At 52.9% G+C, this 17,251-nt stretch overlaps 1 protein-coding gene across 15 annotated transcripts in view; it reads left to right on the top strand.

Moving 5' to 3' along the window:
- Positions 1–16,873, top strand: part of RNF216 (ring finger protein 216) — a 133,353-nt gene extending 116,480 nt beyond the window's left edge. For 14 of the 15 annotated variants that reach the window (XM_086373813.1, XM_086373806.1, XM_086373814.1 and 11 more), the window contains 2 exons: positions 11,477–11,546; positions 12,241–15,100. In XM_086373813.1, the coding sequence (XP_086229939.1) occupies positions 11,477–11,546; positions 12,241–12,560 (390 nt within the window). In that variant the 3' untranslated portion in view covers positions 12,561–15,100. Of the gene's footprint in view, positions 1–11,476; positions 11,547–12,240; positions 15,101–16,426 lie in introns of those variants that run through there. The other variant, XM_086373820.1, reaches the window with a different exon arrangement.
- The last annotated feature ends 378 nt before the right edge of the window (positions 16,874–17,251 follow it).

Genomic DNA, 17,251 nt, shown 5'->3' with positions numbered 1-17,251 from the left:
CTCTGCAGAGAGCAGCACTCCCCTATAGTTCATAAGCAAGTTCTTTTGATCCTTTACAGAATAGACTTTCATATGCCATTCAAAATATTTTTGAGCATAGAAAAATAAGGAATGTTTTACATGTATTTGTATAAAGCCAGCCAAATGCTGATACCAAAACCTCTCAGAGGTAACCCTGAAAAAGAAAGCTACAGGTTTATCTCACTTATGAATATAAATAAAATGTCACCAAATAGAAACCATGACCAGGAAAGATTGTTTCAGATGTTCAGAAATGGTTCAGTATTAATAGCTATTGATAATAGTTTACTATATGATACCTTTGGATGATAAAAAGACAAATGCAGTCGGCCTTCATATCTATAGGTTCTACATCTGTGGATTCAACAAACATGTATCGAAAATATTCAAGGAAAAAAAAATTCCAGAAAGTTCCAAAAAGCAAAATTTGAATTTGCCATGTGCCAGCAACTATTTATATAGCATTTACCTTGTATAAAGTGCTTCCCTAATAGTTCAGTTGGTAAAGAATCCACCTGTAATGCAGGAGACCCTGGTTCAATTGCTGGGTTTGAAAGATCTGCTGGAGAAGGGATAGAATACCCACTCCATTATACTTGGGCTTCCCTTCTGGCTCAGCTGGTAAAGAATCCACCTGCAGTGTAGGAGACCTGGGTTGGGAAGGTCCCTTGGAGAAGGGAAAGGCAATTACCTATAATTTTGAAAATGAGACTTAATTTTTACTATGAAGCTGCACTAATCAAAGTCATGTAGACTAATGCAGGAATAGGCAGATAGATCAAAGGGAGACAGCAGAGACAGGAATAGCCCCAGGAGAAATTGAAGTGATAAAAGTTTCATTCAGATCCTTACAGAAATGATAGATTCATCCATTCTTTCATTTGTAACCACTCAGTATTGCTACGACTAGTCTCCATGGAGTTTACAGTCTTATTAAGTTTAAAACGAAACCCCTTCCCGTGGTTGGTGCAGTGCAGGAAGAGTCATAGAGTGATGTGGCAGAGAGTGTCAGGAGCAGGAGCAGGAAGTCATCTCGGCAGACCTCTCTGAGAGGCAGCGTCTGCAGTGAGACCTGCACGCAAGCCAAAGAAGTCAAACAAAGCCAGCCTGTTGTGGAACAGAGAAGGCCAGTGTGGCTTGCAGGTGGTGAACGAGGGGAGGAAGGTGAGAGAGGTGGGCGCTGAAGCAGCCCGCGGGTCTCACCGAGTGGCTGGCGGGAGCTGTCACAGGCCCGAAGGACACAAGTGACTCGGCCTAGTTTAAGTGGTAAAGGTCGTGCTGGCTGCTCTGTGGAGAGGGAAACATCCAGTAGCTGTTTGGAGGGCACTGGGCAAGCCATCTGAAGATGCTCCAAGGACACAGGAGAGATGACTTACAGTCTCGGAGAAGGCAAGGTCCTTCTTAGCACTGCCTCAAGGCCAGGCTGAGAAACACAAATCCTCTTTGGCAAAAGACACCATAAACAAAGGTAAAGATAAATGAAAAACTGGAGGAAATAGTTGTCACACATAAATTATGTAGATACATATATTGTTAATATGTAAAGAGTAATATGACTGAGTTAGAAATCAGTAAATATCCCTATAGTAATAAGGATCAGTTGGATGTGGGTAAGAGAAAGCCCAGAAATAACAGTGGCTTAGACATGACAGATGTTTCTCTCTCCCTCCTGTCTAAGTACAGTGGTGAATAGCCCAATACGGTATATAGCTGTAGAAAGTGATGCCGTGTATCTATATATAACATGGAGAGAGGGAGAGAGAAAAACGTGGAAAGACTTACATGAACACACATAGCGAGTAGATGGGGTCACAGACCCAAGTTAGCCCCGGGGCAAGTACGTAACTGACGGTGAATGTTGAGCAGGCCAGGACTACGGGACAGCAGGATGTGGGGAATGGGGCGTGCGGAGAGATGGGCACCAAAGATTGACCATCAGTCCAAATCTAAAACACTGTTCAAGCTAGGACTGTATAAGTCAGAGATAAAAGACTTGTTAGCCCCTGGTGTAGAACATCTCCACCAGCTCTAGTAAGAAAAGGTGCTGGGGTGTTGGGCCAGCCCCTGCTGGAAGCCACAGGCAGGCCAGGCAGGCGGCCTCGTCCTCAGAGCTCCCCACAGGCTCAGAAAAGCACTGAGTTCTCTTGAAAATCCCGTGTCCGCACAGCAGGAATAGTCTCCTTCCCGGGTGGAAAACCAGGCTGAGGAACCCAGGAGCCACTCTCACTCCACAGCCCCGTGACCCAGCAAGACCCTTAGCAAGCCTACCCTCCTGTCGCTGAGAAAGTAATCGACCTAAGGGGTGACTTTGGAGCTAGACAGTCACCCTCCTGTTGCTGGTTGAGTGGGGGGAGGTGCAGGCACAGTGGGATGCTCTGTGCAGTGCTCTCCAGGGGGCCCCACGCTGCCTTGTAGCAAAACTCCCCGCCCCAGACCTGGCCGTTGGCTGACTTGCTTCCTGGGTCCCAGCCAGCCAGCAGCTGGGTGCCTGCTCATCTCTAGGAACTTGGTGAAGAAATCGGGTCTTTTTCTTCAGCTGGAGCTCCTAGGAAGCATTTCCTAGGCTGCTCTCCTCTCCGGAAACAAAGAGCAGTGTGGGAGTGGCCATGTGCAGGAGGGTGAGTGGCAGGCAGTCTGGCCTCCTCTCAGCCCTGCTTTCCTTTCTGCTCCTTCTCATTCTTCCTTCTCCCGCCACCTCTTTTCTTCCCACACGTGGAGTTGATTATAAAGGTTTCCTTCTGTTGCCTTGTTCGGCCCACAGATGCAACTTCCCTGTGTTTTCTTGTTGAACTGTCGTCTTCTACCCTGAGAAAGGTTCTGTATTTGCTCAAAGTATAAAGTTCGAAAGGAAGGTCAGGCCAACATAAATCCCTGCGATTTCCTCGGGCAGCCACAGCCAGAGATTTTGTTCCACTTGTCCTGTTCCCATCAAAACTGGGATCAGCCCCGTCTCCTTGATTCTCACCAGGAGACCGATTGAATTCCAACCGAGCATCTGTTGGGGCTTCTGGGAACACAAAGCCATTCAGAAGTCCAGGGAAACAAAGCATGCCCTGTCATCCACCCTTCTCTCTGGCTTAATTAACCAGCAAGGCCAGGAAGAATCTCTCGTTTGTCCGTGAGGGAGTTATCCCTTCGTGGTTTGGAGGGAAGTTGAGTTTCTGTCCTTAATGACTGCGGATTGCTTGGGAACTGAACTAACTCCATATTAGAGAGCTGTCAGTTATCTGTTAGTTGTTGAAAATAAGCTCAAAACATTCAACCAAGAGTCTTGTAAAACAAGATGTCTTTTTAGGAAGGAAAAAAGTAACAGAAGCAAGCCAGTCACGACAAACTACAGTTTTCTAGTTTAGGGGTCAGAATGCACAGACAGATCACAACCTGTGAATGAACAGACATTATTTTGCAGTGGGGGATGGGTTGCCCTGGGACTTTACTGGACCCAAATGAGCTTTTTTCTTGTCCGTGAGTGGTAACCTAGTGGGGTTAACGAGTTACACCTTACTGTTACTAGAAGCTGTGTTCAGAGCAGTCACCTAGCAGGCTGGATTCTAGAAGTGGGACAAAATTCATAAGAGCATTTTCTCTTTAAATACAAAACAAAGTTGGTTTTATCTTGGGTTTTGGCTACCAGAAACTGCACAGAATTGTTCTCTACAACTTCTTTGTTTTTTAAATATAAGAATTTGAGGCATGTTCAGTTCAAATAAAACCCTAGGGCTTTTACAACCAGTTTACAATTTGGCACCATTATCGCCTAGCCATTTGGTCAGGAGACTTATTTATTTTTCCTAAACCTGCAGTGGATTGAACCTGACGTTAATATGTGTTAATATATTTAATTCTGTGACTATGCTCTAAGGCAGCTGTATCATCCCAGTTGTATAAATGTAGAAACTTGCAGAAGATTATGTCAGTAAAATGTGGCATGGGGAAACCCGGTGGTTAGCGCTCCATACTCCCACTGCCAAGGGCCCAGCTTCACTCCATGGTTGGGGAATGAAGATCTTGGAAGCTGCGTGGTGCAGCCAGACTTAAAAAACAAACAAAAAGTGGCCCGTGTTGATCTCAGGTCTTCTATTCTCTCCACATCTTAAACAAAGCTACCCACCGGCCCTCTGCCCTCAGTTGGCTCCAGTACCGTCCAGCCTGGACCAGCATCTGCCTTCCTGATGGGTCAGGGGCACTGAGGGCACTGGGCTTCTTTGAGACTCTTGTTTGAGTGGCCTGGGGAAAGAAGAGGAGGGGAAAGTATTTCAGAGGATCAGGGAGCGAAAGGTGGAGACCCTTTTAGAGAATATCTTCAGAAAGATACTCCAGACTTCAAGTCGGTAACTAATTGTTAGTTTCAGTGTTTTTTCCCTGAACTTTTAAAATGTACCTTCTGTAGAAGAAACAAGATGGTAAGGTGAACCTCCTGTCTAAATACAATGGCTTCTATCACAGCATGGGGGCGGGACCACTTTCTTATCCTACAAATGAGGAACAGGATTCAAGTCACTTGGTAAAACCAGGATGCAAGCCCAGGTCTTCAGGCAGATGTTAGCTCCTTCCAGTCCTAAAGTCTCCGCAGTCCCGCGCGAGGTCACAAGTATAGGAGCTGGCCAGGAGCGGCCCACGGGTCCCTGAGCCCAGTGAAGAGGCAGGCCTGCATAGAGGGGCAGGCCCTCACCGAGCAAGCTGCAGATGCAGAAAGGGGCCTCGACAGTGTGCCCAGTCAGTTCAGATGTGACTCAAGGACGGCACCAAGGAGGCAAGCAGTGTGGCTCAGTCCATTCGACATGGCCTGTGGGCCTGTGTGACGTTCAGCACACACCAGCGGGCCCCAGGCTGCGTCCTGGAGCCTGACAGGAGTCACAGCGTGGCCACCTTCCATGCGCCTCCAGGTTCCAGCCAGGGAGTGTCGACAGAAAGGTTTGGGTTCCAGGCCCCTGTGCCCCAAGGAGTCTTCACAGAACCAGCCAAGAGCCGTCCAGCCTGCGCTCCTCCCCGGCGCCCCTTCGTTGCCTCTCCAGACCCCAGCTGCACAGCACATGCTGCCCCGGCCGCAGTGCACCCTCCTCCCCCAGTTTCCTGTTGTGGGGGGACAGCTGGCGCTGGGGGGTTAGGGTCTGGTGTTGCTTGGCGAGCTGCAGCCGATCTGGGAATAATTTGAAACTAAATCCTCAGCTCTTTGGAAGCCTTTTATGAAATCATTGCAAGTTTATTAACAACAGCTGTGGCCACACATGACCTAGATCCCAGCCCCAACCCCACTCCCAAAATGGCAGCAGTTGACTTGCAATTCTCAGTCCCCTCTTTAAGGGGAAAAAAGTGAAGAAGAAAAGTCACCACCCTCCCTTCGTGGTCACAGGAGGCTGGCAGCAGGCAAGTGGGTGGCCAGCCCTGGTGCCCAGACATGTTGAAGGAAACAGGCTCAAAAGAACGTTTAAAAGCTTCACAAGAACAGCTACACACTAAGTGCTCAGACATCTGTTTCACGAACCTTCAGCCTGTGGTGGCGATTGTTGTCAATATCATGGGTGGAAACTTTCTCTTCTTCCCTTTAACCAGTTGCAGTTTCTCTTCATCTTCTCCCATCCAGGCCCTGCTCCATGGGCAGAGCTGTGGGGCTTCATTGTTGAGGGACACATTTTAAGGAATTGGGCTTTGGGGTGGTTTTTCTTCATGAAAGCCTGTCTGCTTTTCTCCCTCACTTGTGCCGGCTGCCGGCATGCCGAGTTGGTACTGGGAGAGGCCGCCCACTGCCAGCCCCCGAATGCTCTGGCTCGCCTCACTCCCCAGCCACCATGTGAAGCAGGCGTGTCAGAGTCTTCTGGGTTAGGCCAGCGTTTCTGTATCTTGCTGAGCTCAGACGAATTCAGCGGAAGGAAACAAAACTCTCCCCCTGTTAAGATGCAGCCGCTCGTTTCTTTACATAAAGTGTTCTTCCAGATCTGCTGGGCGGTGAGATGCTGTATCCCTCTCTGCTTTGACCCTTTGTCCTCGGCATTGTGTTGGGGTGCGCCGGCCCATCGTGAGCACCAGACGTGTTCTCCTCCCTGTCCTCATTGCTCTTGGGCCGGGGGGTGGGGAGGCGTGTGGGCTCCCCCAGTGTGGCCATGAGTAGTGATGGAAGTGCTGTGGACTCACTTCTACTCAAGCCTGCTGTTTCGTTACACTCAGTCTGAGACTTGCTTACGTGCCCATTCTGTGGATCTGTTTGAAAGGTTTCACCAAGGTTAGGAGGGGGCAGAAAGAAGGCAGAGAAGGCCTACAGGGTCCATCTTAGGCCGTGAGCCAAAGGCCATGGAGAGGAATGCTGGGGTGAGCATGTTGCCTTGGATCGCCACTCACTGGGACCTGTTGAGGTGTCCAGTGTGGTGATGTGGGCAGTGCGGTCTGTTCCTCCCGCAGTTCCCCAGTGACCGAGGCAGTCAGGGTGTGGAGGGGCACTTAGGCCTCGAGGGGGCATGATTCAGCCTCCACCCCCACTAGGGGCAGAGCAGTCAGAGCAGCACTGACCGCTCGCTCAGAAGGCTTCAGCCCCTGCCTGCTTGCAGAGTCCGGATCTGCCTGGGCCCCCTGGGGACAGGAAGCCCAGGAGGAGCAGCCAGGCCCTGCCCCGGTCCCAGTGTCACTCCTCACCGCTTAACACAGTGACCTTCAGCCTGTAACTGCATTGCAGAGCCTGTTTCCTCGTGGCCGGGAGAGACACATGGCGTGCAGGCGCGTGTGAGCGAGAGCAGCACACACACAGGCAAGTGGGACCCGAGCGTGCAGCATGAGGCTTTCTAGAAGGGAACTTCAGGTTTTGCATGTGAGATATGGATACAGAAACAGCGGTAATTAGGCCAAAATCTTCCAAGGAGTTATCTCTGCTGAGATAACTTGGTGAGTTTACTTGTGTTTTTTTAAACTCTTGTTCCTAAGATTGCTTTAATGTGTAAGAATCAAAACCCTGGCTTTTTGTGGCATAAGGAGAAAATCCCATGGGACCCCAAGGTATACAGGTAACTTGGTGGGCTCATGAGGAACTGTGTCAGCAAGGCAAGGACATGCAGAGATGGCCTGGAACAGCACCCCGGTCAGGAGCAGTGAGCGACTCCATTACCTCGAGCCAGTGAGTCCTGTGGCCTTGGTGGTGGAGCCTGGCCTGCATGTTCGGTTCCTGGCTTGTGGGCTCCCTGAGCTCCCGGCTCCTGCTGTGGGTGAGAGGGTCTCAGAGGCCAGTCAGAGACCTGATGTTTCAAGTGGTGTCACATGCACTCCTGGGTAAGCAGACCTCAAGAAAAATCAGAATTTTCAGGGAAGAGTCTCCTCTCTGCTGTCCTGGTTGTTCACCTCCTTGAATAGAGGTATTTTATTTTGCCCTGTTCCCTTCTTTTATTTAGTAGAGAAAGAAGATTTCAGAGTTATGTCCATCCCAAAGAGAAGGAACTCTCTTATATTTCAAAGAGGGCAAGAGACAAGACACTCTTTGTAGAACAAAGCAGGGCCTAAAAATAATCACCTCTGATAGTTCTTAGGGCAGGCAGTCACACTGCCTCCAGTCCCAGTGTTCCAGAAGCTTTTGTTCAAACATGGGTGGTTTAAGTGCTTGAGAGCTCAGGCTTTGAGATTGCAAGGCCTGGATTCAAAAGTGACTGTGTGTGCCTCAGTTTCCTTATTTGTAGTAGAGGCATTACTCAGTAGTACCAAACTTCTGGCATTGTTAAGAAATGTTCATGAAGTGCTTAGAATAGGAGCTGACACATAGTAAGCACTCAGTAAGTATTAATGCCCTTATGTCACTGTCCTTCAGATCAGATCAGATCAGATCAGTCGCTCAGTCTTGTCCGACTCTTTGCGACCCCATGAATCGCAGCACGCCAGGCCTCCCTGTCCATCCACTTACTTCTCACAGTAAACCTGCTATGGAAATGATTAGACCCCCGCCTGGGTCCTGCTGGGTCTTCTAGAGGGGTCCCCAGGCCAAGGTGTGTGGAACCTCGAAGCTGGAGTTCTTCCATCACGCCAGCTGCTTTTCTGTTAGGAAGCCAATGCTATTGTAAGATAAAATTCCCTAGCTGCGGGGGACGGGGTGAGTGAGCGAGCCCTCCATCCCACCTGGATTTCCTGTAAGTGACTCAGCCCCTGTGGGGGGCTGGAGGGCAGTTCATGCTGTGATCCAGCCCACACACGCACCCCCAGCCCTCTCAGCATCTTTTTTCCTCCCATTGTTCCAGTTTCCAGCAGCCTAGGTGTGTACTAGCTTTGCAGAATGCCAAGCCTTCTTCACCAGTGTCCTTGATCACTGTGAATGATGACACTTAGGGCGCCTGAGTGTTTCCCAAGGGAGCTCATGTCTAGAAAAGCCTCAGTAGCCTCACATGCTGCTTACCCAAACCCAGGAGTGTTCTGATGAGGGCCATTCTTCACCTGTTAAGAATCAGAATCAACCCCGAACTGCCTTCTCTCTCCTTTAACATTATTAATTTTTTAAGTTGTGGTAAAATATGTATAAAAGTACATTTTTAAAGTGTAGAATTCAGCCTGCCTTCACTCTTGAGGAATTTTAAGGGCTCAAAGGAAACTGTTTGTGGAAGGGAATTCCACCCCAGATGAAGTAAAAAATCTTCCCCCTTAGCGTCTAACGTACTTGGCTGAAAACGTAATTTTTTTCTTTAAAAAAAAAAAAAAAAGTGTTTGAGTTCTTAGTTTCTAGACATAGTGCCCTGTGACTCCAACCAGTTGGAGAAAGTTGAAATCTGAAACGTCTAACCCATATTCTAGGTATAACTGACAATTTACTTATTATTTATGGTAACAATCACTGCTCAAAATAGTTGAGTGCTGACATTTTCTGGTGAAATGCAGACTGTATTTAGACTCTGAAGAGCACTGCCTAACCAGGGAATGAATGCCAGAACTTGAGGACAAACGGTCCTAAGTCCACTGACCAATCGGGAGAGTTACCGGCGCAAAGGTAGGAAGGGAGGAGGCCCAGGTCCTCCTGGAGGGTGCCGAGCTTAGCCTGGCGGGCTCTATCCCCACCCTCTGGAGGGGCTTGGTACCGGCCCAGCAGTCTGGGCCAGTGCGGGGCCTAGGCCGCTCCGTCGTCCGGAGCTGGCAGACCTGACTTAGGAAGCTTGGCTCGCACTTGCTGTGCAAGTGCCTCCCACCCACCTATTTATTCAGGGTCGAACTTTTACCAGGAGCATTTGGATTTATCACAGGAAACTTGGTGTTGATAAAAATGCGGCAGGTGCCCTGCTCGTCCATCCCATTTACAGTGCTGTAAGAGGCATGGAGTCCACTCACAAAGCACCCCTCACCCTTCATTCCTCATCCTGACAAATGAGACTCTGAGGAGGAAGAGGGGGCAGGGCTCAGGGGTCGGTCCTCAGTGCTGTGAAAGTCCTCTTTAAGCCCATGGAGAAGACCACAGTGGAATGCCAGCTGGAACTGTTTGCAGCACAACCATATATGCTCCCTGGGGAAGGGGCCAGGTCTCCCTGATTCTGAGCTGTGCATCCAGCACGCTCAGTACACACTCCCGACTGAAAGAATTCCTACACCCGCCACGTTTTCAAGTCAGACGTCAGGATCAGGGAACCATCAAAGTAGCTCTTTGGGGGGTTTCTGAGACTTCCCATCTTTCTGAAATCTCACCCCTGGCGTTTCGGGCAGCTTTCGTCCCCTCAGTGAGGCGTGCCTGTGCGGTGCTGGGTCTTACACGCTAAGCCCGTGCAGTCCCTAGAGCAGCCCACTTCACAGAAGAGATGCAGGGACTCGGGCGTTCAGGAATGTGCGGGCCCAGCTCTCTCAGGGCAGGGCAGGGCAGAGCAACAGCTCTCCCACGTTCCATTCTTCTAGATCACTCTTTTCTTAACCTTTCTTCCTAGGCTGGCCACTGGCAACAAAATGCAGGTGTTGGCCAGCTCCTAGCCTAGATAAGTAGGATTTATCTTGACCTTCACATGGAGACCTTCAGTCTGCGTCCACCAACACCTGCTGCGTTAGTGGAGCTCTTTGTGTTGATTGGCTGAGCAGTTACTCCAAGGCAGTAAGTTTCCTCACCTGGGGTGTTCGCAAAGAGGCTGGGTGACCTCTTAGGATTTTTTGTGGAGTAGGTGTCCGATGCACACTGAGCGAGTGACCCTCATGACTCCAGGATCATGGCAGGGCCGTCACTGTCTGAAGTCAGTGTGACCATCTTTGCTGTGACCTTAGTAACTGCCCACGGCCCGGCTCCATGCTGAGACTGCCAAGCTCTCCTGTGGTCCAGGGGTTCCACGTGTTCTTCACATCCCCCCATTCACATCTGCAGAGTTCCACAGGTGATGTCAGGCAGTGTCTAGTCGGAGTGGAAAATCCAGCTATCACTGACAGTTTTCCAGCCCAGACTTCACCAGGCCTTGCCTCGTGCCTCGTCTAGGGCAGCACTTGAGTCCAGCAGACTTCCCCACCCCCATATTGGGCACCCCTGCCCTTCTTACTTCTGCCCAGCCCGCCTGCCCTGGACTCTTGGAGAGGCTGCTGCTGGACCCTAGGAGACGGAGCACGCCTGCCTGCCACTCGGTTTTGTCAGCTTCTGACTGCAGCATCCGCTCTGCTCCTTGTCCAGCCCCAGTTCCCGGGGTGGGCTTGAGTCCTGCACCCTCCGTGGCCGTGCCAGTGCAGCAGCAGCCCTGTGGCTGGCAGCAAAGACATGCGCCATATTGATGGGTCTTGTGAGTGTCCTCTCAGCCCCTAGCCTTTCTGCAGGGCCGCTGAGGAGCGGGTCGAACCCCAGCACGTTGCACAGGACAGGCCTGGGCCAGGTGGAGGTGAGGGAACCATACGTGGCAGGGACCCCGAAGTGTCCCTGGTGAAGCCCACATGTCTGCCTGTGCCCAGGCTGGGACCATCCACATCTGAGTCACCCATTAGCAAAGCAGGCCTCCCGAGCATGAGTCTGTCCGGGACTTCCTAAACTGCTGTGCCTTCCTCGTGGCCCAGCCAGTGCTCTGTGGGCAGGATGCTCCGTCTGTCACCCACCACTGACTAGGAGCTGACCGCCAGCTTCAGGGTCAGCAGGCCAGTGAACTGTCCAGCCCAGTTCAGGGAGTCTGCAAGACTTGCAGGCTCTACTCAGAAGGGTGTCTGTGCCCAGAGCTTGTAGACTCAAGATCTAAAGCTCCTCAGGCCCTGCCTACTCCAGACTCAGCCCATCCCAAGCCTTTGGGTAGCCCTCTGCCTGGAAGTTCTTAACCCTGAGCTGAGTGAACGGAGCAGGCTCTCAACCCGGCCCCTAGACGGCCACCCGCCCTGCACAGGCCCGCTCTCTGTCCCAGCCTCACGGGAACACCATCTGGTGCTGAAGGAAGAAGGTTCTTGGAGACCTGGGAACGAGGGGTGTGCAGACCCATGGCCTCCTGCATGTCCCAGTAGGGCCTGAGCCCTGCATGGAGCTGGCTGAGGGCAAACTTGTCATCAGTTGCTTTTCTTCTAGGAAGATGATGAGAAGCTAATTGAGGAAATCCAGAAGGAGGCCGAAGAGGAACAGAAAAGAAAGAATGGAGGCAAGTTCTCCCCAGGACAGGCCCTGCGCCCAGGCAGTTCGTATCCACGGGGAGGGAAGGACGCCCACTCCTTGCCTCTGTGGGAATCCTGGCCCCCTACCCGCCAGGGAACGCCCAGGGAGGGCTGTCCTTCAGGCAGGCCCCAGTCTACCCCACCCACAAGTCCAGCTCCCTCTGGGAAAGGTCCCGAGAGTTTAGAGGCAGTGTTAGCAGCTCCGTGAAGGCTGGGAGGTAGGTCCTAGCTGGTGAGATTGAACTTTAGGAAGCAAACAGGAGCCACAGCCAACTGAAAAAGACAGGAGACCCCTCTGAGGCTGGAGGAACGCGATGGAGCTCCTGTCAGTGGCCACCTAGGCCCTGGCTCAGAGAGAGGCTCCCACACCCGCTCCACCCTTTCTGAGCTGATCTGAGCCACCTTCCCCTAAGAAGACTCCTGTGGGCTGTGATGCTCGCAGGAACATGTGCTTTTGTCCTTGGTGACTGCTGAGAAGGGTGGGGGCTGCACCCGTGCGTGCATGCTGCCTTGGGGACTTCAGTCGGCCTTAGTCTGGCCTGGCCATCACTCCTATGTCCACCAGGAAGAAGGCAGGTCGGCGGTGCGTGGCCTGACCTCTAGCAGTTCTGCTGGGTCCCCAGCAGGTCTGCACGCAGTGAGGTTAACCCTTCTGTCGACTAAATCTCACCTCCTTTTCAGAGAACACCTTCAAACGCATCGGCCCCCCCTTGGAGAAGCCCCCTGAGAAAGTGCAGAGGACCGAGGCCCTGCCGAGGCCCGTGCCCCAGAACCTGCACCAGCCGCAGATACCCGCCTACGCCTTCGTGCACCCACCCTTCCCCCTGCCGCCCGTCCGGCCCGTGTTCAACAACTTCCCCCTCAACATGGGCCCCATCCCGGCACCCTACGTGCCGCCCCTGCCCAATATGCGCGTCAACTACGAATTTGCCCCCATCCACCTGCCCCTGGAGCACAACCTGCCCATGCACTTTGGCCCCCAGCCTCGGCATCGCTTCTGATGCCTGGGCCCCGCCCCTCCAGGGAGCCCCGTCGAGTGCCTGGCAGTGGAGGCTGGATGTAGATGCTCCCTCCCACCCCGGCCCAGGCCCATGGCTGTGCCGGGCCTGCCCAGTAGGGGTGGTGGACTTGGCTTTCAGAAGGGTGGGCAGAGTTTCTTCCTGGGAAGGGCCACAGCTCCTTCAAGAGCGACCAGCCGGTGGTGGTACCCTGTGGGTGCCCATGAGGATTGGTCTGGCACTCCCTGGGCAGAGATCAGGGGCAGCGAAACCATCTTCCTGAAGAGTCCTGCCATTCTAGCTTCCAGGTGGGGGCCCTGGCCACAGGGCACCCGTCTGTCACTCATATCCCTGCAGGAATAGATGCAGGGAAATATTTGCCTCCAGCCCCAGCCCCTGGCAGACAACAGAAGTCTCTCAGTTAAAACCATGTAAGCCTTCCTCACCACAGCAGTGTGACCCATAATAAAGTGACGTAACAGCGCAGTTTGGAGAGCCACGAGATTGGACCTGGGTCCAGCAAGCCTGGTTCTCCCATCCCCCGCTCCGAGGCCTGCCCAGCGTGAGGTGTGCCCCACCGCCCTGACCAGCTGCTCCCAGTGAGGGGGTGACTGAGTGATGTTCACAAGCCTGGGAACACCACTCGGGGCGGGGGGAGCTGTGGACTGTGTCCCTCAGGCCCCCACTGCCACAGGGGTTCCAGGGTCTCCCCTCTTGGCCATCGGATGAGACCACAGGGAGCCACTTCATGCAATGGGATGTTTGTGTTTTATCTGAAGAAACATTTGCTGTCCACTCAGTTTTCACTTTTCCAGTTTTCCGTGGCCTACTCAAGTTTCCCTCAATCCCTATTACCTACCGAATGCCTGGCAGCTGACGGTGGGGTTCCCGGAATCTTCGCCAAACACAGGGCCTTTCTGAGCTAGCTGTGACAGCCAGGTGGCTCTCCTTGGAGCTGTGTTTGCCACCCCAGGTTCTCCCCGAAGGTGTGGCGGGGGCGCTGGCTGTCCCCAGGGCCAGGGGACCTGTCCTGAAGTCAGGACTCGTTTGGGAGCCCCTGCCATGCCGCGCGTGGACTTTGGCTGTCCAGCCCCAGCCAGGTGTCAGCTGCGCCCCAGCACACGCTTTGCAGCATGTCACCACACTCCATCCCGCCTGCAGAGCCGTGACCCCCCTGGGGATGAACCTGCCTGGCCCCAGTGTTAGCCTCTGTTCTCTGGGTGACACTCCGATGGCTGTGGGCTCCCAGAGCTCACACACACAGACCTCAGTGCAGTGGACATGCTCCATGTCTGGGCACCCTCTGCCACCAACCTCAGCTGTTTTTCAGAGATTAAGCTGGAGAGGAGATGAGGCTGAGTTGTGCGTCCTTGCTCTTTTCTCCGGATCTGGGCTTGAGGGGTGCGGGTGCCTGAGGAGAGGCCACACCAGCTATCTGCTGCCAGGGGGCCCTCCCTGCCCAACCCTGCCCCTGCCCCCGCCCCTCAGGTGCAGCTGCAGGGTTTCTTCCTGTGCCTGGAAGACACGTTCCGCCCCCCTGCTCCCCACAGGAGGGCTCTGAGAGCCAGGAGCTGCCAACAGGTGTCCCCAGGTGCCTGCTCAGCTGGTGACAGTCTCAGCCCAGCCCAGCAGAACCTGCTAGGTCTCTGACCCAATTCACCATCCAGCGAGGGAGCCAGCCTCCACCATGGCCCTGTGGCCCGGGGTTCATGGCTCCACGGAGGGCCTGGGGCAGCGGCAAGGACCGACAGACCTCAGGCAGGTGTGCCCAGCGCCGGCCCGGTGACGGCCCTAGGACCTGCGCGTAGAGGTCACCCCGCATAGGGAGACCAGAATGATGGTCCCCTCAAGGCCAATCCCAAGGCTCGTCTTCTGAGATGAGTTCTGGCAGTTCTTAGCCACACAGGGCAGCTAGGGAACCACTCCTTCCTCTCTGAGCCCAGGGCACCCAATTTCCAGTGTTCCTCCTCCAGCCAGCGTGTGGAGTGGCTGGCAGGTCAGCGGCCACAGCGCCGTCACCAAGCGTAAGTCCCCGCGTGTCTGTGAAATGAGCCTGTGTGTCCACATGTCCTGGAGACAGCACCTGGGTCTCGGTCTCCTGGAGAAGTGGTCTGTCCTGGTGATGGGGTGGGGGGAGAGACGGGACATCCTCATCTGACAAGACAGTCAGTGGCCTCAAGACACTAACGCCGGGACACCCGCAGAGATGAGCCCCTGTCTGGGGACAGCAGTCCTGGAGGCAGCCAGCACCTCCCCCTCTGGGCTGCTGGGCTTGCTCCCCGGAGCGAAAGACTGCCCAGTGGCAGTCCTGTTCTTGCCTTAAAACTGGAGAGAGGAATCTAGTATTTGCACTTAGCAAAAAGTTTTAAAACAAGTGTGCATGACCAGTCACATTGTATAAAAACAGCAAAAATGATTAGTTTATTACATTTTTTTTTTCTTTCTGGTAGTAAAAATACATAATTGTTTAAACTACTGTGTGTAAAAAGCTTGTATTATATGTAACTTGTTTTTTTTTGTAAATAGATGTTTGTGCAGACTGCTCTCTGGTTTCTTTTCTCCGCACACGGCACAATCAGGCCCTACCACCCCCCGCAAAGTTACCAGGGCTGCTGGGACAGAAAGCCCATGGATTCCTGGGACAGATAACGCCTCACCTAACTGTTCTCCCAGAGCAGAGGTCGGGAGGCTGCACAAGAGCTGCAGGATCTGATTCCAGAGCTTCCCCCGAGGGGCCTGGCCTGCCCAGGAGGGAGGTCTGGCGATCCATCACACTCACCCTGCCTGGGGAGCTGCCCAGGTCAGGTGGGGCACAGGGGGTACTTTTGTCAGGTTTTACTTTTTATCTGGCTGGCCCGGGCTCAGTTGTGGCATACAAACTCTTGGTTGCGGCATGTGGGGTCTAGTTCCCTGACCAGGGATCAGATCCAGGCCTGCCGCACTGGGAGCGAGCATGGAGCCTTCGGCACTGGGCCACCAGGGGAGTCGCTGTGTGCTTTTCAGCACAGAATCACCTTTGACAAAGCATGGTCAGTCCGTCTTCCAGGTCTCTGCAAGCAGGCCACTGAGTCGGCCTGGGAAGTGGATGCAGAGGGGAGAAACCTCACTCAGAGAGAAGGCCAGTCTTGAGAAGGCAAGAGCTGCTGTTATGGCCCCTTAACGCTTGCCATGTTTGCCAGGCCTGGAGGCCACTGAGTCACAGGCGGGCACTGCACGCTCGGGCTCAAATCCAGTTCAGAACGTCAATAGACCACGCTATCCTTGTCGCCATTCACAACTTTTTACTGAATGGTGTTTTGTTTTTTGGTTTTTTGGTTTTTTTTGCACATCTGAAAAAGGCGTACTGAAGTAAATCCTAGACAAAACTTAATCTGCATTCCCAGCTTCTAAATTGGTATATATTTTTTTTAAGTTTACTTATGCCATCTAGGTCTCGTTCCTGTACACGTTCCATATTTACATATTTGCAGCACCATCTAGTACTCTTGCCTGGAAAATCCCATGGACGGAGGAGCCTGGTGGGCTGCAGTCCATGGGGTCGCTAAGAGTTGGACACGACTGAGCGACTTCACTTTGACTTTTCACTTTCATGCATTGGAGAAGAAAATGGCAACCCACTCCAGTGTTCTTGCCTGGAGAATCCCAGGGACAGGGGAGCCTGGTGGGCTGCCATCTATGGGGTCACACAGAGTTGGACGACTGAAGCGACTTAGCAGCAGCAGCACTATCCTAGACTGCTCTACGGCTCCCATCGGTAGATACGTCCTGTTTTCTCTCCCAGTCCGCAGTTGTCTCTTTTCCATCCTCCCTTCAGGCCACCAGAGTCACATTCCGCCTCTTCACCCTGCTCACCCTCCATGTCTCTGCAGGCACCTGCTTATCAGCGCTCCGGGCCTTTGTCATCGCAAAAGTGGTTCCATACCTCTGGCTGCAGTTCACTTTCTTCACCATCATGGCGTGCCCTCCAGGTGTGTGGGTCCAGATAGCTCTAACCTGTGCCTTTTATGCCTTCTGTGGTATTTCTGTGTATGGATTTGCCACAAGTGATCCAGCAATTCCCCCATTAAGGAAAATCTGGGTGCTTCCCATTTCCTGCACACATCACCTCAGTGGACACTCCCTTTGATGTCGCAGTAGACACATTTCTAGCAGTGGAGCTGTGAATCAAGGTTGGGACGGGTTGGGCGATGGGGTTAGGTATTGAAGTCTAGTTGATTTGCAGTATTGTGTTGGTTTTGATACGTTTCCTCCCAGTGTGTTTTTTCCTATGATATACCTAGTGTATTTCACAAAACTAGTAAACCAGATGTGCAGATTTTCTGTCTACCAGGAGCAGGAACAGGTATGAGCAAAGACTTCCTGAAGGTGGCTTTTAATTAGCTCACTCTTTTATAACCTCCTGCCGCAGGCTCTGTTCGGGTTCTCTTTGGACTTTTAAAGTCTGTCTCCCGGAGGCTGGTTGTGCCCAGCTGGCTGGCCCACTGTTCCCATGACCCCTGGTGGGTAATGATCATGTTTAAACCCCATCTGTGTCATCCCTCTTGGTTGGGATCAGCACATTTGGGCTGGGCTGGGGTTGGCCTTAGAAGGTGACAGTCAAAACCATTGTGGCATGGAGGCCATGCCCTGGGCCCTACACCTAGTGGGCACCTGTGTGTACACCACTAACGGGGGACAGGCCTGGGCCGGGCTTC

This window comes from Bos grunniens, chromosome 25 (assembly GCF_055505025.1).
Source record: "Bos grunniens cultivar Pamir isolate PY7600 chromosome 25, Bosgru_T2T1.0, whole genome shotgun sequence".
Lineage (NCBI taxonomy): Eukaryota > Metazoa > Chordata > Mammalia > Artiodactyla > Bovidae > Bos > Bos grunniens.
The sequence above is the reverse complement of the archived record's forward strand: the minus strand, read 5'-3'. Positions and strand labels throughout refer to the sequence as shown.